At 37.4% G+C, this 23272-nt stretch overlaps 6 protein-coding genes across 8 annotated transcripts; 3 read left to right on the forward strand and 3 right to left on the reverse strand.

Moving 5' to 3' along the window:
• Positions 1–1568: 1568 nt before the first annotated feature.
• On the reverse strand, positions 1569–2758 carry LOC149389108 (small ribosomal subunit protein uS14z/uS14y/uS14x). Its single transcript, XM_089621636.1, has 3 exons — positions 2598–2758; positions 1879–1978; positions 1569–1767 (listed from the first exon to the last, which is right to left on the reverse strand). The coding sequence occupies exons 1-3, from the start codon at positions 2657–2659 to the stop codon at positions 1759–1761; spliced, it is 171 nt and encodes a 56-aa protein (XP_089477762.1). The 5' UTR covers positions 2660–2758; the 3' UTR covers positions 1569–1758.
• A 1090-nt stretch (positions 2759–3848) lies between these two features.
• LOC149389109 (histone deacetylase-like protein) lies at positions 3849–4732 on the forward strand. The gene is made up of 4 exons (XM_089624335.1): positions 3849–3976; positions 4051–4193; positions 4276–4401; positions 4479–4732. Exons 1-4 carry the CDS (start codon positions 3935–3937, stop codon positions 4609–4611), a joined length of 444 nt encoding a protein of 147 aa, XP_089480461.1. The 5' UTR covers positions 3849–3934; the 3' UTR covers positions 4612–4732.
• Positions 4733–4745: 13 nt separating this feature from the next.
• ERV1 (Erv1/Alr family protein) lies at positions 4746–7548 on the reverse strand. Of its 2 annotated transcripts, XM_089624333.1 has the most exons (7): positions 7341–7539; positions 6433–6694; positions 6097–6174; positions 5451–5498; positions 5240–5304; positions 5059–5136; positions 4746–4961 (listed from the first exon to the last, which is right to left on the reverse strand). In XM_089624333.1, the coding sequence occupies exons 2-7, from the start codon at positions 6637–6639 to the stop codon at positions 4841–4843; spliced, it is 597 nt and encodes a 198-aa protein (XP_089480459.1). In that variant the 5' UTR covers positions 6640–6694; positions 7341–7539; the 3' UTR covers positions 4746–4840. The 2 variants fall into 2 exon arrangements, with proteins under 2 accessions (XP_089480459.1, XP_089480460.1); XM_089624334.1 differs by lacking the exon at positions 6433–6694 and having other exon boundaries at positions 7341–7548.
• Positions 7549–13390: 5842 nt separating this feature from the next.
• On the forward strand, positions 13391–15696 carry PUT5 (Amino acid permease family protein). Its single transcript, XM_089624511.1, has 2 exons — positions 13391–14515; positions 15037–15696. Exons 1-2 carry the CDS (start codon positions 13500–13502, stop codon positions 15488–15490), a joined length of 1470 nt encoding a protein of 489 aa, XP_089480637.1. The 5' UTR covers positions 13391–13499; the 3' UTR covers positions 15491–15696.
• Positions 15697–16722: 1026 nt separating this feature from the next.
• LOC149389112 (transcriptional regulator of RNA polII, SAGA, subunit) lies at positions 16723–18434 on the forward strand. 2 transcript variants are annotated; one of them, XM_089623422.1, is made up of 2 exons: positions 16723–16892; positions 17225–18434. In XM_089623422.1, exon 2 carries the CDS (start codon positions 17308–17310, stop codon positions 18205–18207), a length of 900 nt encoding a protein of 299 aa, XP_089479548.1. In that variant the 5' UTR covers positions 16723–16892; positions 17225–17307; the 3' UTR covers positions 18208–18434. The 2 variants fall into 2 exon arrangements, with proteins under 2 accessions (XP_089479548.1, XP_089479547.1); XM_089623421.1 differs by having other exon boundaries at positions 16724–16892; positions 17246–18434.
• Positions 18435–18852: 418 nt separating this feature from the next.
• On the reverse strand, positions 18853–21443 carry LOC149389113 (uncharacterized). The gene is made up of 4 exons (XM_089623423.1): positions 21001–21443; positions 19603–19831; positions 19370–19494; positions 18853–19275 (listed from the first exon to the last, which is right to left on the reverse strand). Exons 1-4 carry the CDS (start codon positions 21343–21345, stop codon positions 19198–19200), a joined length of 777 nt encoding a protein of 258 aa, XP_089479549.1. The 5' UTR covers positions 21346–21443; the 3' UTR covers positions 18853–19197.
• Positions 21444–23272: the final 1829 nt, after the last annotated feature.

Raw genomic sequence — 23272 nt, forward strand, 5'->3', positions numbered from 1 at the left:
TAAGGGCCATTGATAAGTTACATATAAGTTATAACACATAGCTTTCCTACATTGCTTTGCGTACCCTTTCTACTTGAACCCCACATCATATAAAACAAATTATTAAAACTAAAATCCATTTCCTTGAGAAAAATGTGTTTTAATGTTTGATTAAACACATCTTTACTTTCTTTTTTCCTTATAATCTAAGATTCAATGGTGTTATATAACATAAATATCTTTGAAGCAAATGATGTCTTTTTGGCTTACTAAACTCCTCTTTGAAATATCTAACTTCTATGTTCTTAATTAATAAGCACAACTTGTGTTTGTATGACTACATGACTAGTGAACTAATAGTTGTAGTACTTCGAAAAAAAATAAATAAATAAATAAATAAAAATAAATAAATAAATAAATAAAATAAAAAAAATAAAAAAAAAATAAAAAACTTCTCCCTATTTTTAACGTTGCAGGAATATTGAATTGGAAATTTTAAAATGTGCTACCGAACCATAAGGCCTAGAAATCTTTTTTTTATTACTTTTAAGGCAAAGTCTACGGAATATTAGGTACACAAATTATAATATCTCTCATTTTTATATTTAAACTTTCATTCACATTTCGCACGAGGCGTTCTAAATAGTCCAGATAGAGAAGCTTATGTGCGGTTTACTATTCCGATTTATACTATATTAAATAAGAAAAATAATGTCGGTCATTATTCTGAAAACCACCCCTGAAAAAACTAGAAATAAAATCTAGGCAGAATTATTAAAAAAAAAATATATATATATATATATATATATATATATATATATATATATATATATATATAGGCAGAATTAACATATCAGAATAATTGGAAGTAGAAAAAAAGACAATAATGTTAACATTAAATCTCGAACGTTAAACTTCTTTGGTCACCCAAAAAATGAGAGCTATTTATTCTCTCTTTGTTGTTACAACCGTTTGAATGAGTAAAATTTTGCTAATTGTAACATGTGAATCAGTAATATAATACAATTTAAAGATAACAATCAACTGTTTTAATGTGCAAGGCATATCATCTCCAAAGCCAAAAACTAATGCAAACTAGGCCTCAAATTGGATCTAAAAATTGAGTTTTACTCGATGTAGTAGCTTATAACACTTAGGATGAAACAGAGCCAGAAAGTGATTCTTTAGCATTATGTTAAAATTGAAAATGATGCCATACCTTGATTTAATACATTTAACGGAGCATACATATTAATTTAACAAAGCCATTTTTCCATTATAAAAACCTATGCAGAGCACCTACAGACTTGCAATAACTTTCACACACAAAAAATGTCAATCATCTACCTAAAAAAAAAAAAAAATCGATTTTACTCTACATTTGCCCAAATATTTATAGCCGGCACTTCATAAATCCACATCATCAATTTTCCATAGCTAAACCACATTAACTACACACCCCTAACTGTTGTTTTTATATCAAGTTTTACAGCACAAGTGATTCTCAGTTTCAACAAGTCAGCATTTCAAGTATGACTTCTACGACTCTCAATTTCACTCGAATAGTGCAGCTAAGGCTAATTGGAAGATTGAAATTGAAATTTGCAGAGTTTACTCAGATTTCATATAGCGATAGAACTGCATTATGGTCCTTCAGTCTATCAATTCAACAGTATCCTAGTTCAAAAACACATTCAATCCTTACACGAAAAGACACAACTTCTTAAGAAAAATAGAACACCGGTCATTCATCTGATAACAATGCTGGAGAACGAGCATTTAACGGTACTGCAAAAGAAAGAAAGAAAAAAAAAAACATAAACAAACAATAAGCCAAAACATCACTAAACAATCATTTTCGCATATTGACAATAGAATCGGAAATTTGCAAAGAATTACCTTGATGAAGCCAATCTCCTTGGCATTGCTGCGGAAGCATTGCCTGCAACAATTGAGGCCGTACTTGCGAATGATCGCGTGCGGGTTTCCACAAACGCGGCTGCCACATAACATAATCAAATTTATGAGTAATCAATATGTGTAATGCAAAACAAATTCTTAGAGAAACAGATCATTATGAAACTATCCAAAGAGAGAATAGATTTTTTAGGCTGAACTAAAGCCACCAAACGATAATATACATTGATTGTTCTAATCATTCACCACAACTTGTTCATTGTTCAAGCATTAAACAAGTGCATGATTTCAAAATCTTTATGAATGGCTGGCTAAACCACTGGCAACACAAAATGAAATTCACGGCAGTCCTTAACATTCAGTTTCGGTGATTGAATCAATATTTCAAATAACCTTGAAAGGAAATATTTTGTACTTTCGGAATTCTCAACGAACTCTGTAAGCTTGCTAATGCTGTGCTATGTCACAGAAAACTAATTCGATCGGCGAACGAGTTAGAGCGTGTATAATACATTTCGTGAAGTAAAAACAACAACAAAGTCAAGAAAATCTTTCAGACTAGAAACCAATGACTGGTAACACACGGCAAAGTAGCTAGCCTAGCTCTACCATATAACTTCGAATCGCTCAACCAAAAATTCCGATGAATTGCAAACTAGGGTTTGCAAGAAATAAAAAAGGATAAGGATTTGGGATCGTACCAGGCGCGAGAGCCAGGACCGTAGGTCTTGGGGTGAGAGTTCCAAACGTTTGAGTGTCCCATGATTCTCTGCTCTTCTTCGCTTGCTTTCTGATGGAAGAGAATAGCACAGAATTTGTTTTATGTATCAGAAGGAGTTGAAAGTTGTAAGAAACTAACGAAACCCTAACCTTCGTGCCTATTGTTGGGCCGGGTTCAACTCATGGGCTTTCCCTTCTTTTGATGTTGTTTATGGGCTTTAACTAAAATGTTACCACTGTTTATCTTTGTTAATCCCTAGCGGTAAAGTTGCAAAATTTCTCAAATATTGTGGGTCATCGCGAAGTTACAGTGCGAGTTACTGCTGATGGGTAATTGGACTCTCAATTTTGACGAAAACTGCAATTTATTGTTGAGTTGGTTGTTATACTTATAACAATATTATAGGAATTGACCACAGAGAAGACTACGAAGTATCAAAATATTTAATCCCGTTTTCAAAATAGTTAATCTATTTTTCTATAACAAAAACACCCAAACCGAAAACGGAAGAAAAAGAAGAAGAAAACAGTGATGACGGTAGTGATGACGATCGACGACAATATTGACCGCGGAGATCGACAATAATTGATATGACAATCGAAGACGATAGTGACAGAAATCGACAGCGATGAGCTCTAGATCGCCAACCATCGATCTCTGACGCCGGGCTCTCGATCGCTGCCACGTAAGCTCCACCAGAACCTCATTAAACTCCACAGATGTCTTATCTACGACTATGTCCCGAACGGAACCCTAGTCGATCCCCCTCCACACGAGGTCGTCGTCTCCGTCGCTGAGGTGGCAGATCCAGATAGAGATCGTCATTCACCCCGCCATGGCGATGGAGTATATAGATGGCAATGACAAAAGGATATCGATAGCAACAGAGATCTATGGCGATCGTGACGAAAATCGCTGAATATGGCGATGGAGATCGATAGCTACAAAGTTCAATGGAGATGAAGAAGGAGATCGATGACGATGCTGACGAAGATCGATTGTGGTGGGTTAGGATTTTATTATGTAGAGTGTTTTTGTCGATCGATAGACTAGTGTTTGGTCCGAGTGAAATTGGGAATTAAGCATTAGTGAGTGAGGGTATTTTTGTGATTTATTTTATTTTTGGTTACTTTGCCTTAATTTTAGAAAATCAGACTATTTGTCAAACTTATAGTTTAAAATAGCTACTTAGCCACGCCCCCTGATTTCTTTGACAGCATCAAACGACTTCGTTTTGTGAAGACCGAAGAACAAAATAAAACCTCCAACTTCTGCTTTTGGAATCCCTTGATTGTATTCGAAAAGCCAAGAGTGAACATGTCAAACCACGCCGGCTCTTCTTCTTCCTCTGCTCCGCCGGTATTCTTCTGCAACTTTTAACTCGCTCATCTCTGTCTCGCAAATCCCTAACTCTTCAGAAAAACCATTTGCAGAAACAAGAAGATAAAGAGGAAGAAGAAGAGCTGTTGATGTACGGTGAATCGGGGTGGGTCGAGGCCTTGACATCATGCGATCACCTCCCTTCTCTCTCCTCCGATCTCGCCCACATTCCCGCCCCCGATACACCCTGCCACACGTAACCATTCCTCTTCTCTTCTCTTCATCGTCTTTATATCACATATTACAAACACTAAATGAATGGATAAATAAATAAAAAGGTGTGAACACCCAGACGAGAATTGGGTTTGCTTGACCTGCAAGGAGGTTCTGTGTAGCCGTTTCGTCAACAAGCACATGCTCTCCCATTTCCGCTCCACTGCTCATTGCCTCGCCCTCAGCTACAGGTAAACCCAAACAAACACACTCAAATCTGTTTCAATACTCATTTTTTATTTATTTTTTTATGTTTAAATATGGCCAGTGATTTGTCGGTTTGGTGCTTCGAGTGCAACGCATATTTGGACGCTCAGGCAATTCTTCAGCTCCGTCCCGTCTACGAGACCGCTTACCTTCTCAAGTTCGGAGAATCGCCGCCGTTCAGATCAGTGATTTGATTCAGGGTTTTGTTTAAAGGGCTTGTTTTTCCTTTTATTTTATCTCGACTCCTTTGGCTTTTACGGTGTTGAATTTAAGACGAGTATAATCGATCTTGTTTTCAAGCAAGCAACACAACAACCAGAGACAATGCTTCATCAAGAATGTATATATAGAAGTAATAATATTTACAGTCAGCATTAAAAGATGGTCACGTAAATCGCGGATTCAAACCATGGGAAACAAACACTAACGAGAGTTTGTCGGAAACTGGAGAGTGTCTCCAAGAACGTCGCACTCGCGGTTCTCGCACTCGGATTTTCCCCATCTTGCCTCGATCCGCTCGCATGGGAACACTGGTTTTCCGATGCTGCAATTTTTATTTATTTTTTATTTATTAATAATATTTTAGCCAGACCTAGAAACTGACTTAAGAGATTATGAGGGGTTATGAAGAGAGATGAAACCTTCTGTTCACGAGATTATGCACATAACAAAGCCACTGTGAGAACTCGGCCTGCGATCCAACTTGCACAGGGTTTTCTCTGAAAATTGAGTAATATTAACATAAAATGTAGTGAAACTTATTAGAAAGGAGGTTAGGAAGATTTGATAGACAAAATTAACAACAAAAACAAAAGGCAATACCTTAGGATTACTGTGAAGTGATCTGCACAATCTCTGCAGGGATACATTCGTGATAGTATAGCCATCTTTATAACATCAAAATAAATATATCAGATGACCATGTTACAATAATTACTCAGAAGAAAACAAAGGGAAATTTGGCTCGACTAAATCCGCTTTCTGTTTGCTGAATGTGTCTATTTAGGCTATAAAAGCAAGAAAGATGTTTTACCAATTCTTTGACATCCTTCTTCTGTTGCCTTGATGGTTTGTCTGGATACTGAATAGGTATATAAAAAATTGTTAATAATAAATAAATAAGAAAAACTAGTATTTATTATTTGAGAGTAAAAAATTGCAGATCCAAGTACCACTACTAAGATACAATTGAAAGCCAACAAAAAAAAAAAAAAAATACTTGCTACAAATCTTTTTCTATAGCAGTACGTCTATAAAAGAACAAGTTCACACATGTGAGATTACTTTGGTATAAACTATAAGAAATAAAATTGTCCAATGATAGAAGTTCACATGTCTTTTCTAGGTGTTAGAATACACATGATATGTCTGAGATAAAATGGCCTGTAAAACATGTTTGGATCACTTATAATGTGGGATTCTTAACACAGTTCATCAACATTGTGACTTTTGCGTTCACTCATCTGGGACCGAACCTAAAAAATTGGATAAAAAGGGTTTTGTGGACTACGATACCATGTTATTATAACTACACACCTAACTTGCACCCAAAACTAGCTCAAAAGAGGAGAATTGTCAAACAGCTATACAAAAACACATTGCTTATATACATGGGACTTTCTGATAATTATCAGTTCTGATTTAATAATCAATGTGTGAGAGTAGATAATCAAAAATACCCTGGCAGCAAGAGTATGAAGAAGCGTCCACGAAGACCTCCCAAGCTCTTCTTTCGACACTGGTCCACCAGATTTACCCTGCAAAACTCCGTGAACAGATCATGAGCATCATCATATATAATAATATATATATATATGTATATAAAGTCAACCGTATAAAAAACAAGCTGTGTACCGCTTGTACTTTGTTAAACAACTTGATGCAAAAAAATAATAAATAAACAAACAAGACACTTCAGTCAGGACTTAAAACAAGCACTTGGTGTGCACAACAATACAGAGCTTTGCTAGAAATTAAAAGCTGGGATTAACGGAGTGATGAGTTACACTGAGTACCTTTGTGTCTTTGAGTTGTTGAATAGCGTCAGAATCAACATAATCAGAGTGGGAGTGATAGAGAGAGTCCAGAGGTGGTTGTTTGTTGGCGATGGAAAATGGTTTGTTGCGGTGAGTTTGGTCCATTAAATTTGAGAGATTGGTTTGGATGAAATTGGAAATCTTTTCGACAGAATGGGTCACGAACTGCAGTGGATTCTCGTGCATTTTCTCGCCCCGAGAAACAGTAACCGAAAAGATTTCTGAGTTCCTACCCGAGAATCTGCGCTTGGGAAAGAAAACCTCTGTTCAAAAATATTCATTTATAACTTATATATTTAGGAATATTGACGCCAATGTTATGGCGACTCAAAAAAACCATAAAAACCGGAACGCGGGTAACTGGTCAAATTGTCATCACTAGTTGAATGATAATATTAATGTAAATAATAATAATAATAATAATAATAATAATAATCACCACAACCTGTTCATTGTTCAAGCATTAAACAAGTGCGTAATTTCAAAATCTTTATGAATGGCTGGCTAAACCACTGGCAACACAAAATGAAATTCACGGCAGTCCTTTTCATTCAGTTTCGGTGATTAAATCAATATTTCAAATAATCTTGAAAGGAAATATTTTGTACTTTCGGAATTCTCAACGAACTCTGTAAGTTTGCTAATGCTGTGCTATGTCACAGAAAACTAATTCGATCGAGTTAGAGCGTGGCAAATACATTTCGTGGAGTAAAAACAACAACAAAGTCAAGAAAATATTTCAGACTAGAAACCAATGACTGGTAACACACGGCAAAGTAGCTAGCCTAGCTCTACCATGTAACTTCGAATCGCTCGACCAAAAATTCCGATGAACCGTAAACTAGGGTTTGCAAGAAATAAAAAAGAATAAGGATTTGGGATCGTACCAGGCGCGAGAGCCAGGACCGTAGGTCTTGGGGTGATGGGCAATTGTGGGTCATCTTGAAGTTACCACTGTTTATCTTTGTTAATCACTAGCGGTAAAGTTGCAAAATTTCTCAAATATTGTGGGTCATCGCGAAGTTACAGCGCGAGTTACTGCTGATGGGCAATTGGACTCTCAGTTTTGACGAAAACCGCGATTTATTGTCGAGTTGGTTGTTATACTTAGGCTTGGTAGGAAGAGAAAAGAGGAGGAATGGATTATATAGGAGGGATTTGGAGGGATGGATTATAATTTGTTTTGTTTGGTAGGAAGATAAAAAAATGGAGGGATGGATTTGTATCCGTGGGACCCACCAAAAAACTTTCCCCTCCATTTTGGAAGGATTGTAGAAATCCATAGCATTTTATTCATGAAAATTATATTTATAATATTTATTGATGCAATTTCATAGTATCTAATTATTTTATACACAATTTATTTTCTAAATTATTTTGGATGTGAAACAAAAATGAGTAAAAATTAAACATAATTTTAAAATTAATGTTATATACTTTTATTTATGTACCTTGATTATATATTTGATATGTAGACAATATAGTTATTTTACTCACATATTTTACAATATATAAATATTAATATATATATATATATAAATATATATTAAATTGTTCAAATTATTTTTGGATAAATTACACAATTTGGTCTCATATAATAAAAGAGTTATTAATGTCATTAGTATAATAAAAAATAGTCATGTTTTTCTTTATTATTTATACCAAACAACAAGTGGATGGATTTTAATCTTTCCTCTTAACATATCAATCAAGTTTTTGGAAAGATACAATCCATCCATTTATTTTCCTTCCATTTCCCTCCTCTTCAATCTCTCCTTCCATGTTTCCCTCCTCTCTACCAAACAAAGCCTTAGGGATAACAACTAAGTTTAAAATATTTTTTTTTTAAAAAAATGAAAAAGAAAAATAAGTAAAATAAAATAAGTGAAAGACTTTTAATTGTATTAAATATAATATACATTAAAAAATTATACAAAATATATTGATAAGAGAGGGAGGAAATAAATTAATATACATAAAAAATATTATACAAAATATATTGATGAGAGAGGGAAAAAAAATGAAAGGTCAGAAAAAATAAATGACAATATATGTTATTGATATAGTATAATATAGTATTAGTAATTATGATTATAATATACATAAAAAAAAAATTATACAAAATATACTGATGTTTGGAAGGGAAAAAAAATCAAAATTGGAAAGCAAAAAAAAAAAAAAATCAAAATCGGAAGTAAAAAAAAAAAATCAAAATCAGAAGGAAAAAAATGGCTTACACGTGTCGCTGCCTGGCGGCACCAGGATTCAAGTTGAAATAAAAATATATACAAAATATATTGATGAGAGCGGGAAAAAAAATCAAAGGTCGGAAAAAAAATGATAATATATGTTATTGATATAGTATAATATAGTATTAGTAATTATGATTATAATATACATAAAAAAATTTGTAAAAAAAATATCAAAATTGGAAAGAAAAAAAAAAAATCAAAATCGGAAGTAAAAAAAAATCAAAATCGGAAGGAAAAAAAAATGGCTTCCACGTGTCGCTGCCTGGCGGCACCAGGATTCAAGTTGAAATAAAAATATATACAAAATATATTAATGAGAGGGGGAAAAAAATTTAAAGATCGGAAAAAAAAAATGATAGTATATGTTATTGATATAGTGTCAGTAATTATGATTATAATATACATAAAAAAATTATACAAAATATATTGATATTTGGGTTGAATAAAAAAATCAAAATTGAAAAAAAAAAAAAAAAAAAAAAAAAAAAAACCCGACAGGCAAAAGGCAAAAGGAAAAAAAAATAAATAAAAAAATAAAAACCGGCATGCAAAAGGCAAAAGTAAAAAAAAAAACAAAAACAAAAACAAAACTTCTAACCAGGCTCCGCCACGTGTCGCCGATTGGCAGCGCCACGTGGCGGAGCCTGGTTAGAAGTTTTCCCACTTCTAATATGTAATGGATACTAGTTTTAGTAATGCTTTATAATATTATAAATTATTATAGCAAGTAAAATTTATAGAGGTTAATTTGTGCTATCAAGTTTCTTAAATAATAGGTACTAAAGAAACTAGCTATTAAGAAAAACCCATTAAAAATCATAAATAAATAATAAAATGTAAAAAATTTATTTTGTACGTTGGTTAGACTTTTATGGGTAAAGACCGGAAGAAAAAAAAATGTAAAGGTTGGAAGGAAAAAAAAAAAAAAAAAACCGCCACGTGTCGCCGTCTAGCGGCGCCACATGGCGGCTCTAGGATGCATATGGGAGTGGAAGTGCTCCTTATTAACTATGTTATAGATTATATGAATTTGACCACAAAGAAGACTACGAAGTGTCAAAATATTTAATCTTGCTTTCAAAATAGTTACTCCACTTTTCTATAACAAAAACACTCAAACCGAAAACGGAAGAAAAAAAGAGAGAAGAAAACAGCGATGACGGTGGTGATGACGATCGACGACGATACTGACCGCAGAGATCGACGACGATGCATATGACAATCGAAGACGATAGTGACAAAAATCGACGGCGATGGGCTCTAGATCGCCAACCTTCGATCTCTGACATCGGCCTCTCGATCGCTGCTACGTAAGCTCCACCAGAACCTCATTAAACTCCACAGATTCTACAGCGATCCGAAAGGCCTCGTGCTCATCTACGACTATGTCCCAAACGAAACCCTAGTCGATCCCCTCCACACGAGGTCGTCGTTTCCGTCACTGAGGTGGCGGATCCAGATCGAGATCGTTATTCACACCGCCATGGCGATGGAGTATATAGATGGCAATGACAAAGGATATCGATGGCAACGGAGATCAATGGCGATCGCGATATAAAGTCAACCGTATAAAAAACAAGCTGTGGTATTGCTTGTACTTTGCTAAACTTGATGCAAAAAAATAATAAATAAATAAACAAACAAGACACTTCAGTCAGGACTTAAAACAAGCACTTGGTGTGCACAACAATACAGAGCTTTCCTAGAAATTAAAAGTTGGGATTAACGGAGTGAGGAGTTACACTGAGTGCCTTTGTGTCTTTGAGTTGTTGAATAGCGTCAGAATCAACATAATCAGAGTGGGAGTGATAGAGAGAGTCCAGAGGTGGTTGTTTGTTGGCGCTGGAAAATGGTTTGTTGCGGTGAGTTTGGTCCATTAAATTTGAGAGATTGGTTTGGATGAAATTGAAAATCTTTTCGACAGAATGGGTCACGAACTGCAGTGGATTCTCGTGCATTTTTTCACCCCGAGAAACAGTAACCGAAAAGATTTATGAGTTCCTACCCGAGAATCTGCGCTTGGGAAAGAAAACCTCTGTTCAAAAATATTCATTTATAACTTATATATTTAGGAATATTAACGCCAATATTATGGCGGCTCAAAAAAATCGTAACAACCGTAAACCGGATCGGTAATTTTAGACCGCCGGTCCAGTTTAAAACGGTTTTTTTATCCGGTCCGGTCTACTCATTACAAACAGTCCGGTCCGGTTTTTTTAAAAAAAAAAAACCGTTAAACCGGACTGGACTAGTTTATTTATAAAAAAAGTAAAAATAAAATAAAAAAAATAAATTAATCTCCAATTAGCCAAATTATTTCCCTCCTATACATGACTATATGTTTTTGTTTTGGTGGAAAATTAATGGTTTTTTTCTTAATTATGTAAAACGGTTCAAAACGGTCCAAACGGTCTAGAACGGTCCGGTCTAAACGGTTTAAAACGATCCGGTCCGGTCTAAACGATTCAAAACGGTCTGATCCGGTCCGGTTTTTACAGTTTTTTGGTCCGGTCCGGTTTGGATTTTTTTGGACCATTTTGAGCGGTCCGATCCGGTTTTTTGGCCAGTTTTGGACCGGACCGTGCACAGACCTAGCCAATATTACTACTTTGCGTCATTTACTTATTTTGAACAAAAACAAAAAAATAACTTCCAGATTTATTATCAAGCAATATGTGTAAAGATATATATACTCTTGAAAATCAATTTAATTCTAAAATTCAGGAAAAAAAAAAAACAACAAACTTATTTTCAACCATCATTCATCTTTTTCCCTCTTTTTTATTTCGTGACTTTTCATTTCGCACTCTCTCTTCATTTCACTCATCTTCTTCTCTCCGATCCCTTTGTCTTCACCATTACCCAGATACGAAAAAGGAAAAAAAAAGTTAAGTCTTTATCAACGAACTCAATAACGAAGCTGAAAAATGGAAACTCAAAAAAGGGCAAACAATATCCGTCGTTGTCACTTCGTCGAAACCATAGATTGGCGTCGAAAAATGAAGGAAAATCGTCGTTGTCTCTCAAGCGAAAGGCCACAGATGCGCCGCCGCATATCCTCGAGCGAAGATTAAACAAAGAAGACTGGGAACTCATCCCAACAATATAAAAAATTTCATCAATGTCTGCAAATGAGATACAAGTGACAAATTAGTCACTGAATTTCAAAATTTCGAGATAAGTTTAACAGATTTCGGGATTCATGTGTCACGAAAGCGTGTGTTTAATGACAGTTCTGAAAAATTGGTCATGAAATCGGTCATGAAAACTTGTGTTTTCGTGGCAGTTTTGAGAAATCGGTCGCGAAATCTCCTTCATAACCTAGTCATCTCCTCCTCTAGCCCATAATGCAATATTTTCGGCCGACTGAACTTTATTTCTTTCAAAAAGCTTTGACATGCGAGGTCTTAAATCACCACGCCATTTGGAAGCAGCAAGTCATTGTTCTGTGAAACGTTGCAGTAGGTACAGTCTGACTCTTTCAAGCATAGACAAGATTGATTTTTGTCTTGCTATAAGTATAGACTTGTATAATTTTAAAATATCATAATATTAGGATTAACAAGATTGAGTCTTTCAAGCATAAAATGTTTGAATTTCAGAATACTTGGTTCCATTAAAGCACTCGCATAGATTGTTCAATAAAATGTCACATTTTGGAGTAGTCATAAACTCACTTGTAGCCCAATGGCTTGTACCATTCTCGATTAGCCACTCATAAGCTTTGGCATCCTCATATTTAATGAGCTCTATTTCAACGTTAAATCTCTTCGATGAACATGTCATTTTCGCTGTCATCATTTGTTGCTTTAAGTATTGACATTTGAATAACTAGACTTATAATTAGAAATATTCAACACAAAATAGAACATTATTTACCTCTTAGTAAAATTACCATGTAGATGCCTGGCATAGTGACGATGCTCAGCTAGAACTGAACCTTCTTCCGACAGAACATTTAATACATCTTTCAACCCTTTGTGCTTGTCCGTCCAATGATAGCCATTAGTTGTTTGCGCATCCCTTCTTAGCCAAATAACCAATTTTTTAAATTAGTTTTAAAACTAGTTAATGGTTGTAAATAATTGGATATTCGAATTATTTATAGGCAAGTTTTTTTGTTTTTTTAACTAAATCGATCTAGTTATCAGTCCAAAATTTTGAAAACCAAAAATACACAGTCGATTATATAAAAAAACGACCAAAATCAAACAGAGTTGATTCAATTTCACTCCTAGAAAAAAAAGAAACCCAAAACATAATTTTTTATTATTATTATTATGATTTAGAGACTACCTTACCTCGCCCCCCCTTAAATGATCCTTATGCAACAACCGTAAGTAAATGCGCCAACGAAGTAGATACGATGATATTGATATATCAGTCTTCACATGTTATAATTAATAACTATATTATAAAAAATAGTGATCGGAAAATTAACTATCTTCCCGTATGGGACAGACAAAAATAGGATAATAATGGCAATTATCAGGCCAAAAAACAAAAGCAACTTGATTAATCACGGCCACGTTGGCACCACTAGACTAACATTATTGTATGGGTTTGGACAATTTCAGGGATACACAACTCCCATACTGTCACAATATTCAATAAGCATGTGACTAAATACTAGCCACGTGCTTGCACTATCCCCTGATATTTTCACAAACTAGCACAAGCGTTGTTCCACAACACGTCAAAACTTTGACTTTTCAATATTTTTTTTTCTCTCTTCTTATTTTTTCCTTTCTCCCATTTTCCAATTATTGCTGGTTCTTCGACTTCCGATTGTGGATGGGTGAAGAAGATGAAATATCAGTGACATCATCATCAGCAACAACAACAACAACGACCTCCAACAATGGCGGTCCCAATACGAAGAAGAAAAACCCCAAGCTGACCGTTTTACCCCTGATCGCTCTGATATTCTACGCCGTCTCCGGCGGACCCTTCGGCGTGGAAGACTCCGTAAAATGCGGCGGCGGACCGCTTTTATCTCTCCTAGGGTTCGTGATCTTCCCGTTCATCTGGAGCGTCCCGGAGGCGCTGGTCACGGCGGAGCTGGCCACGAGCTTCCCGGAGAACGGAGGGTACGTGCTCTGGATCTCCGCGGCCTTCGGTCCTTTCTGGGGATTCCAAGAAGGCTACTGGAAATGGTTCAGCGGAGTCATGGACAACGCTCTCTACCCAGTCCTCTTCCTCGACTACCTCGATCGCTCGCTCCCGATCCTCTCCCGAGCTCCGGCGAGAATCCCGGCCCTGCTCGGAATCACGGTGTCCCTCACCTACCTCAATTACCGAGGCCTCCACATCGTCGGAATCTCCGCCGTGTGCTTGGCGGTCTTCTCTCTGAGCCCCTTCGCGGTGATGGCGGTCCTGGCCGTCCCCAAGATCAAGCCGCGGCGGTGGCTCGCCGTTGACTGGGCGAGCGTTGACCTGAGGGGCTACTTCAACACCTTGTTCTGGAACCTGAATTACTGGGACAAGGCCAGCACTTTGGCCGGGGAGGTCGAGGATCCGAGCCGGACTTTTCCGAGGGCTCTTCTCGGGGGCGTCGTGGTGGTCGTCTGTTCGTACATTGTGCCGCTTCTGGCCGGGACCGGGGCTCTGGCGACCGGCTCCGGCGAGTGGAGCGACGGGTACTTTGCGGAGGCGGGTTTTCTGATCGGCGGCGCGTGGCTTAAGCTGTGGATTCAGGCCGCGGCGGCTATGTCGAATATGGGCTTGTTTGAGGCTGAGATGAGCAGTGACAGCTTTCAGCTCCTTGGGATGAGCCACATTGGGATGCTTCCTGCTTTTTTCTCTTCAAGGTCACTTCTCTCTTCCATTCATTCTTTCGCTTACTTTCTTCGGAAAATTAGGAAAATAATAGACTTAAATTTTTGATATATGAAAGTAGCTATTTACCTAAAATTTAGGTCGGAAAGTAGCTATTTACTTAAGATTTACGTCTAAAAATGGATATTTACCGAAAATTTACCAAACGTTAGATATTTAGCAATATCAAATGTTTAAATGAACTATTTTTCGAATGGAGAGACGAATGATCTGGGCTCGTTTGTTTGTGGATAAATAAACAGAGTAAATATTAGAAAGTGCTGAGGATGTGCCTGTGATATTATTTACCAATGAGCGGCAGAGAGGACATGTGAATTTGAAATTGTTGCTTGAATCCTAATTCAACGATCGGAAAGGAATCTAAAGACGAGGGTCTGAAAAGATACCACACTCTTCGAGCGGGAATCATCGAAGAATCGTATTACATTTTTACAGCTATAGGACGATTATATATATTGGTGTTGGAGTTGAAATGAAATAGTAAACGATGTAGGTCGAAATACGGGACGCCGACGATCGGGATCCTGTGCTCGGGCGCTGGGGTGGTCCTGTTCTCGTGGATGAAGTTTCAGGAGATCTTGGAGCTGCTAAACTTCTTGTACTCGGTGGGGATGTTGCTCGAGTTCGCGGCTTTCATCAAGCTGAGGGTGAAGAAGCCGGAGCTTCACCGCCCCTACAGAGTCCCGGTGGGGACGGCCGGGGCGGTGCTCCTCTGCCTCCCTCCGGCGCTCCTCCTCCTGCTCGTCATGTGCCTCGCCTCCCTCGCCACTTTTCTCGTCACCGGAGCCGTCATCGTCTTCGGCTTCTTGCTCTACCCGGCTCTCGCCTTCCTCAAGGAAAAAGGGCTCCTCACATTCGTCCCCGAGATAATTCCGGAGCCGACCGTCCAAGACGAGGCCTCGCTCCGGCTTCTCTCGCAAAATAAAGAGAGCTCAGATACTCCATAGGGCTGTAGCAGAGAATAAACTGGTTTTTTTTTTTTTTTTTTTTTTTTTTTTTTTTTTTTTTAATGTTGGAATTTTAGTGTGTATGTGTGTGTAAGTAACAGATTATATACAGATGAATGATTTTTTTTTTTTTGGGTAGCTTTTGTTACTTTTAGGAGGAGACCTTGTATGAAGAAATACAAATGTTGTTCAATGATTTTTGTTGATGAGAAGTTCAGGCCAAATTTTGAAATGAAATACTTTTTAAGCCAAGTGCTCTGATAGAGTTTCAGGGTTAACAATCAAACGTGCATAAAATGTAATCGAATATTCGTAATTTCTTTCAAGATAGATCAAGCTAGAAGTATGATTGGAAGCGATTTGTAGTTGGTGATAAAAAGTAAAAACCGTGCAAAGTAATTATAGTTGGTGATTTTAGAAAATAGTGCAACTCCATTATTTCCGAATCAGGATGCAAAAAAGGGTGTGGTATTTATTTTTTTGTCCGTGATAAAGCATGTACAATTTTATTTATCTTTTCTTCCATTCTAATACAGTTATTCATATAAAATAATCACTGTGATAATAATTTTCGACTCAAGTAAGATATGATTAGGTTATTGTGTAATGTAGATAGAAGCACTTCCATTCTATCGACTTGTTAAATGAGAAGGAGCTACAAGAATTTAGAAGAACAACGCACTTCCCAAAAATATCTACCACCAAACGGGTTCTTTAAACAATATGGGGAAATGACAAAATTACCAATTTTTAATATAAGAATTCTAAATAAACCGATTTTTTTTTTTTGAAGGCAGCTTTGCTGCAGTGGGAATTGAATCCACGACCTTCACAGAGGAGGTGGTGTGGAATTACCGCTAGGCTAACCTAGGTACACTAGGCTAACCTAAATAAACCGATTAATTCTTGAAATTTTAAAATCACCTATTTAATTCAAGTTCGGATAGTTTTGTCCGTGATAGTTTACTGATTTAGAAATAATTGACGAACGCTAACTTACTAGAGATCTAAAAGTCAATTAAACCCTCGACTTCTCGCAGTAGTTCCCTCCAAGGTCCCCTCACAAGTAAGAGCTCTTGTTTACTCGAGTTAAACTTTTGGGGTGCATAAAATAAGTAAATGATGGAATGTAAAATGGTATTTAAAAAAAATTAAATTGATTAACACAATGTTATTGAAATTTCTTCTTGAAAATCTAGACAGACTCAACGCCGAAAAGTGGTCACGTGAGTTTCGTTGGAGGCAAAGAGTGAGGAAAGGCATTGCATTACATAGTCTCTGTTTGGTTGGTGGACTTTTGCGGCGTTGGCGTGAGAGCGTACGACAAAATCTTTCTATCCTGAAATAGCCCCAACGACACTCTGATTCCGTCGTCGAGTTCTCAGTCTCGACCATTTCCATGGTACGTCTCTCTCTCTCTCTCTCTCTCTCTCTCTCTCTCTCTCTCTCTGGAATTAGTCGATTAGGGGTTCAGCTTTCGCGTCGAATTCGGAATTTTGTCTGTCCGATTAACTCTAGTCATCGCTGAAAAATTGATCGTATTTGCTTCCTTCGCTGTAACAATACATGAAAGCTCTGAACTTTATAGCTTAAATTCCAAGTCTATGTCATCGCAAAGTCAAAATCGAATTGTGCTCCCGAATTGGCTTCGTTAATTTGGCTGACGAATTCAGACGCCTGTTTTCTGATATGCGATTTTCGGTAAAAAAAAAAGAAAAAGAAATTAAAACACAGATGGTTCAATTTCGGAATTAGGGTTTTAGGGTTTGAGGATTGAAGCTTCAAGACTGTTTTGGTGCGAATTGGTGCTCGGCGAAATGCCTGTCGATCAAAGCTATACCCGGGTCGAAACCCTAGACGTGAAGGCTCTAGTGGTGCAGCGAATCGGGCATCAGAGAGCCGAGAAATACTTCGACCACCTCAGAAGGCTCTTCAGCCTCAAGATCACCAAATCGGAGTTCAACAAGCTATGCCTTCGAACCATCGGCAGAGAAAACCTCTCTCTCCACAACCACCTCATCACTTCGATCGCCAAGAACGCGTGCCTCTCGAAGACTCCACCGCCGAGAGCCCTCAGAAAGAAAACCGGAGTCTTCAAGACCTTGAATGGGTCCCAGAAGAGTCCACATCATCACCATTCCCTGAAGGCCAGGTCTTCGCTCCGGGACCGTCCAAGCCCTCTCGGCCCGCACGGGAAAACCCAGCAGAGCGCCGCCACGGAGCTCTTGTCCCTCGGAAGCCGACCGCCGCTCGAAGTGGCCTCCGTCGAGGACGGTGAAGAAGTCGAGCAAGCCTTCTCGGGAAGCCCCGGCGTGCAGAGTCGGAGCCCAGTCACGGCCCCGTTCGGGCTCACCCTCGGAGCCTGGTCTCGCAAGTCTCTGTGTGTCAACAACAATCACCGCCGGGTCGAGACTTGTCAGAGCAGCGGGGAATTTCCCGACACGAGGTCGCTGAGGAATCGGATGAACCGGAAGCTGGAGAGCGAAGGGTTGAGCGTTTCGGTGGACTGTGCCAATCTGCTGAACAACGGGCTCGAGGCGTATCTGAAGAGGCTCGTCGAGCCTTGCTTGAGCTTAGCCGGGTCGAGGCGTGGGAGCTTTGCACGTGCGTCTTTGTTGGACTTTCGGGCGGCGATGGAGTTGAATCCCCGGATTCTTGGGGTAGATTGGGCCGTACAGCTCGAGAAGATCGGATGCCGTGCCTCTGACGAAGACTGAAAATACTTTTATAGTTGAAGATCATATGGAATTTTTTTGTTTCATTGCCAGGTAGAGGAATAATAAGTATGTAGTTCAATTCTGTGTAGGTCGTGTTTGGGTATAGAGTTTGATATGATATGTACAAGTTATGGCAAGGAAATGTTTATACAGCCCGTTGTAAACTCCTTGATTCAATGAAAGGGCCTCATTTTTCAAGATCAAATTCATCTCTGTTCTTTTTTTTTTTTCTGATTGGCCACACTTCTTCTAGTCGTCATTCAAGATCAGTGCTACCATGAAATTGTATAGACTATTGAAAAGTTGAAGGTGATTGTACCAAGACTTCAACACAATACACTTCTGACAGTTGGTGATTGGTGTTTGATATAGAAGCTGTTCCCATCTGCTTGGATTGAGGAAAGTTCCGGGGGAAAATTTGTGCAAAAATCTATAATTCAAACTGGGATTTCATCTGAATGAAAAATAAGAATGCAAACAAATTCACACACGTGGGAGATTTATTTTTTTCTCATTGCCCGACTATTCCACTCAAAATTTATTAACTTTCATACACAATACATAATTTTAAATTTCTCCCAATATTAACTTTAATTTCCATTTTTAATTGTAAATTCAGAATTTTCGAAGGTCGGATCACCAAGATAAAATAGAATCTACACATCTACAGGCTACATGTTGTTTCACTGTCAAAGAGATTGTGTACGGTCAAATACTTCAAAAGCTGAGAATGTGCCCGAGAAATGAGAAACTAATACACTTTAAGAATGTCAACAAATTTTAATCCACTGCTTTACAGAGAACCCTATTTGACTGGAGTTTGTAAAATAAAATAAAAAAACATGAAAACTTGAGGAATTTCTTCCATTAAAAAATTTGCCTATAACCTGACTGTACTTCCCAATCAATACAAGGGAGAAGAACATCAGTTTCTCTAACAATATTTGAAAGGCATGCCATGAAGCTCAGTGGTTCAAAGCAGAAGCTTCTTTACGTAGCTTTCTCTAGGCCAGCCATGTATGTCATATAAATAGTCCACAGATACGAGAACGAATTGCTCACCAAAGGCTGTTAAAATAAGAAGACACACCAAGACCAGTCAATTAAACCGAGAGCTGCTACGGAAGAGAAATTATTGAAAAAAAAATACCGAAAACTTTACCTGTAAATGGACAGGAACGAATCGGAATGTGATAAAATCACATACAGGCCAATACATAACTCCATTTAGCATTGTGGGCAACAAGTCTCTTTTTAATCTCGCAACAATCTCTGTGCCATTTTCACCTGGGTTTTGCAACAGCAAAAAAAAAAAAAAAAAAGCCTAGATAAACAACCATAGCCACGCCACTATAGTCCACTGTAAGATTTAACATGGGAAAAAAAATCACAGACCTTGTAGACGGGCATTCAAGGAGAAGAAAACGACTGTCAAAATGGGTCCGTATATCATCTGACCCATCGCCATTTTCTTCAGTGTCGACAGTACATCGCGGTTCGGGAAGAGTTTGGACATGAAGTTGAACCAGAAGTGAAGCGAGGGACCTAGAACGAGCATCCCGTAACAGCCCATACGAGACGTCCTCACGAAATCGTACGAGTCCAATGATTGTTGCGATATTGTCTGATGATCAAACAAAACAAGTAGACAAAAAAAAAAACCAACAATCAAACAAACAGAAATCCCTTTCGAAGCAGTTTTCTGATCACATAACTATGTTTTTTCATATGCAACGAGCAATAGGCAGAGGGAAGCGGTGGACGAAGGAAGACATCATCGTGGAAGGAAATACGAAGACATTATTAGGAGCACGATGACCCTCGAAGCGATCTCTGACATGGAAGAATGATAAAGTCTTCAGGGGCTGTACGGACGGTACTCTTGGATAGTTTGCATCTGCAAAAAGACTGTCTGGTGTGGCCTCTTATTCCCCTCTATGAACAGGTCAAAGATGTTTTAATGTCATTTCGATTTCATCCAAGTTTGTTTGGGTTCCAAGAGATGTAAATAGAACAGCCCACAGTATTGGTCAATGGGCTATGTCCTCTGAGCTCAATGGTTTCTGCTGGGAACAGGAAGCTCCGATCCTTGTTCGGAGCAATCTCTTGAACGATTCTGAGTCTTAATGAAATTTAAAATCTAAAAAAAACTTAAGTTTTTCAAATGGGAAAAATATCATTTCCGAAATTATTTAAATCACAGTGTATTTTAAAATCGATCCCAATCCTCCCCTGAATCTTAAGTTTATATTCATATCTTAATTGAGATTTTGGTTTGACTTTTTGCTTGCTAATTTGATTATTAGTAACAAAATCGCAGTTCTTGATCATTGGTAAAATTAAGAACCAAAAGTCAAGAATGTCGACAAAGAATAATTTCATAAAATTAATAAAACATGCGTTAATTTTACAATTAACAAAAAACTCTTCTGGATTGAGAAGATGATTGTGATAAACTTTCGGTTGCAAGGTTTAGGTAACACATGGGGTATGAATGATACTTTGCCATTTCAATATACCACCTCTATAATCACAAACTATCTCCAACTTCTAGGCTCGTTATGCAATTATGATTCATTTAGCAGCGAAACAGTTTCATGGACACTGTGCACTCTCGCAACACAAAAAAAAAAAAGAAAAAAAAAAAGAAAAAGGAAAATATCTCAAATAGTGACGATGACAAAACTACTTTCTTTCTTTCTCATTCGACCGTATAAAATAAGAGACAAAAACAAACAGCTTGAAGTTTGAACTCCAAGAAAACCCTAGAGTCGGATTCGAAATCAGTGGTACCTGAGAAGACAAATCGGCGGCGATGTAAATGACTGACGACGTGACGCTCTTGGTGAGAATCGGCCAGCATTTCACCATCCCCAAATACCACCCCACGATTCCGATTTCTTTCGTCGAAGAAGACGAAGGCGAGGAAGATGAGAAAGCCGAAGAAAACATAGAGCTTTTGATCTCGAGTTCTTTCGCTTTCTTCACAAACTGAGGGAAACGGAGGTAGGCTCTTGGCTGCGGCGTCTGTGGGCGAACTCTCGCCGGAGCTCTGACGAGGTCTCCGACGGTCGAACGGCCGGTGAACAGCCTTGGGACCGTGGCTTTGGCGGTCCTCGTGAAAGCGCCGATCGCCATTGGAGGTCTGGTGTTTGTCTTTTTGGGGTTTTGAGAAGAGAGAGAAGGGTTTTAGGTGGAAAAGTGTAGAAATGCCAAAAAAAAAAGAGTCTTTTTCGCTGCTGTGTCTCGTGGGAATATATACGTGAAAATTAATTAGGTTTAATTTATTGGCAAAATTATGTCGTATTTGTTTACTCGTTCTCTTATGTTTTGTTTTGACGAAATTTTATTGCAAAATATTACTTGTACATTTGTCATCAAACTATGCTTCGTAATTGTAAAATATAGGTTTATTTACAACTTGATAACATTATAATCACGCTTTTAAGGACAATTCTGATGGGTACAACAACATAACATTTTCCCTATTAAAAAAAGAAACATAAGATGTTGTTGCATCTTATATGGAGTATAAATGCACTATTCTATCATAGCTCAATAAATATAATGGGATATTATATATTTTTCATTCTTTTATGATTTTAATAAAAAATGTTGAATATAATTTATTTACAAAGCACAAAAATAACTAGATACCAAAAATTAATATTGGAATTCTAAACATCAACAAGCATTAGCAAGATACAAAAAATTAATTTTGGTATCCTAATCGTGGATAAGCACATTGATAAATAGAAACCAAAAAGTTAGGTCTCCACTCCACATACATATATAATGGTTTAAGATGGATTTTTTTTTTTTTTTTGAAGCTTTTCAAAAAAAAAAAAAGATGGATTTTTTTTTGGTTGGAAAAAAAAAGGAATTTATTGGGCTTTCGGTTGTGGACCTTGTGGTGTTGTACTGAACCAAAAATAGGCAAGTGGGTAACTTCGAAGTCTCTGCCAATTCTGGCTTGATAGTTCGAATTTCGAAATCAGTTTACCCATTCCATTACGACGCGTGTCAAGGTGAGCTCATAGATGATTGCCACGTGTAAGTACATACTGGTCTGAAAACGTGTTCCAAGAGTGTGGGCTTTTCATGTGGTCGTAGAAACCTGACACGTGTAATACTAATACGTTATATAATGCGATCGTGTCTATTGCTACCAGTCTCCCACGACAAAATGCTTATGCTTGCCACCGTTGCATGTATTATTTGACTTCTTTTTTGTTTTTGTTGCCATGTTTGACTTCTACGTAGGTAGTAGGTACAAATTTTATGCGGATGAATAGACTTCTTTTTTAACGAGCTACAAAAATAATTTTTTTTTTTTTTTTTTTGTGGTAGCTAGTTTGGTCTCGCGGTAATCCTACACTCACCTCGACGGAGAGGTCATGGGTTCAAGCCCCCATGGGCTGCAGACATGCATACCCCGTAGGATTTATTCTAATAAATATGTAATCTTGGCCAATAGTGCCACCTACTATGTAATCTTGGCCATAGTGCCACTTACGCTTTATACTGCTAATATATCATGTAATCTTGACCGATAGTGCCCCTTTCTCAAAAACAAAAAACAAAAATAAGTTTTTCTTTTGATTTTGATGTAATATATATTGATCAGGACGGACAAAAAAACTTAAATTAGAGAGACTAATATGCTAAAAAAAATTATAGGGGACTAATTTATAAATTGTTAGAGTAAAAAATTAAAATTGACAAAGTGTAAAAAAAATAAAAAATAAAAAATAAAAAAACCTAAAGTAACTTTGTCCCTGTCTACATAACTTAATTGTTACAAAAAGTGAAATAATCAGATTCAAAACTTATTTTCGTACCAAGTTTTTAAATTTCTATGTGGTGCGCCTGTTTTTATTTCATTTTTTTTTTTAGTTTTTATGCATATTGAAGATTATAAAGATCATATTGAATTTCATCAGATTCCACGTACAAAAGTAATAAATATTTTTTCTCGGAGTAAACCGGAGTCCGTGGTTTGCACTGCCAACAACATTATTTTTTGCCGGAATCCGGCGGCTTAGAGTTTTATATTGTTCTTCAA

Source organism: Urtica dioica, chromosome 8, assembly GCF_054948205.1.
Source record: "Urtica dioica subsp. dioica isolate 48M chromosome 8, U.dioica_male_clone48M_v1_H2, whole genome shotgun sequence".
In the NCBI taxonomy this organism is placed as follows: Eukaryota; Viridiplantae; Streptophyta; class Magnoliopsida; order Rosales; family Urticaceae; genus Urtica; species Urtica dioica.

Bases quoted from the DNA above. Each gene is read 5' to 3' on its own strand.
- LOC149389112 (XM_089623422.1), top strand. From the start codon at position 17,308: ATGCCTGTCGATCAAAGCTATACCCGGGTCGAAACCCTAGACGTGAAG.
- ERV1 (XM_089624333.1), bottom strand. From the start codon at position 6,639: ATGCACGAGAATCCACTGCAGTTCGTGACCCATTCTGTCGAAAAGATT. The intron at 6,175-6,432 runs GTACTCAGTGTA...GGAGTTTTGCAG, and splicing joins AACAACTCAAAGACACAAAG to GGTAAATCTGGTGGACCAGT. The intron at 5,137-5,239 runs GTATTGCCTTTT...CTCAATTTTCAG, and splicing joins CACTTCACAGTAATCCTAAG to AGAAAACCCTGTGCAAGTTG.
- LOC149389109 (XM_089624335.1), top strand. From the start codon at position 3,935: ATGTCAAACCACGCCGGCTCTTCTTCTTCCTCTGCTCCGCCG. The intron at 3,977-4,050 runs GTATTCTTCTGC...AACCATTTGCAG, and splicing joins CTTCTTCCTCTGCTCCGCCG to AAACAAGAAGATAAAGAGGA. The intron at 4,402-4,478 runs GTAAACCCAAAC...AAATATGGCCAG, and splicing joins TGCCTCGCCCTCAGCTACAG to TGATTTGTCGGTTTGGTGCT.
- PUT5 (XM_089624511.1), top strand. From the start codon at position 13,500: ATGGGTGAAGAAGATGAAATATCAGTGACATCATCATCAGCAACAACA. The intron at 14,516-15,036 runs GTCACTTCTCTC...TAAACGATGTAG, and splicing joins CCTGCTTTTTTCTCTTCAAG to GTCGAAATACGGGACGCCGA.
- LOC149389113 (XM_089623423.1), bottom strand. From the start codon at position 21,345: ATGGCGATCGGCGCTTTCACGAGGACCGCCAAAGCCACGGTCCCAAGG. The intron at 19,832-21,000 runs GTACCACTGATT...TTTGATCATCAG, and splicing joins CCGCCGATTTGTCTTCTCAG to ACAATATCGCAACAATCATT. The intron at 19,495-19,602 runs GTCTGTGATTTT...TGCAAAACCCAG, and splicing joins CTTGAATGCCCGTCTACAAG to GTGAAAATGGCACAGAGATT.
- LOC149389108 (XM_089621636.1), bottom strand. From the start codon at position 2,659: ATGGGACACTCAAACGTTTGGAACTCTCACCCCAAGACCTACGGTCCT. The intron at 1,979-2,597 runs GTACGATCCCAA...GTTATGTGGCAG, and splicing joins GGTCCTGGCTCTCGCGCCTG to CCGCGTTTGTGGAAACCCGC.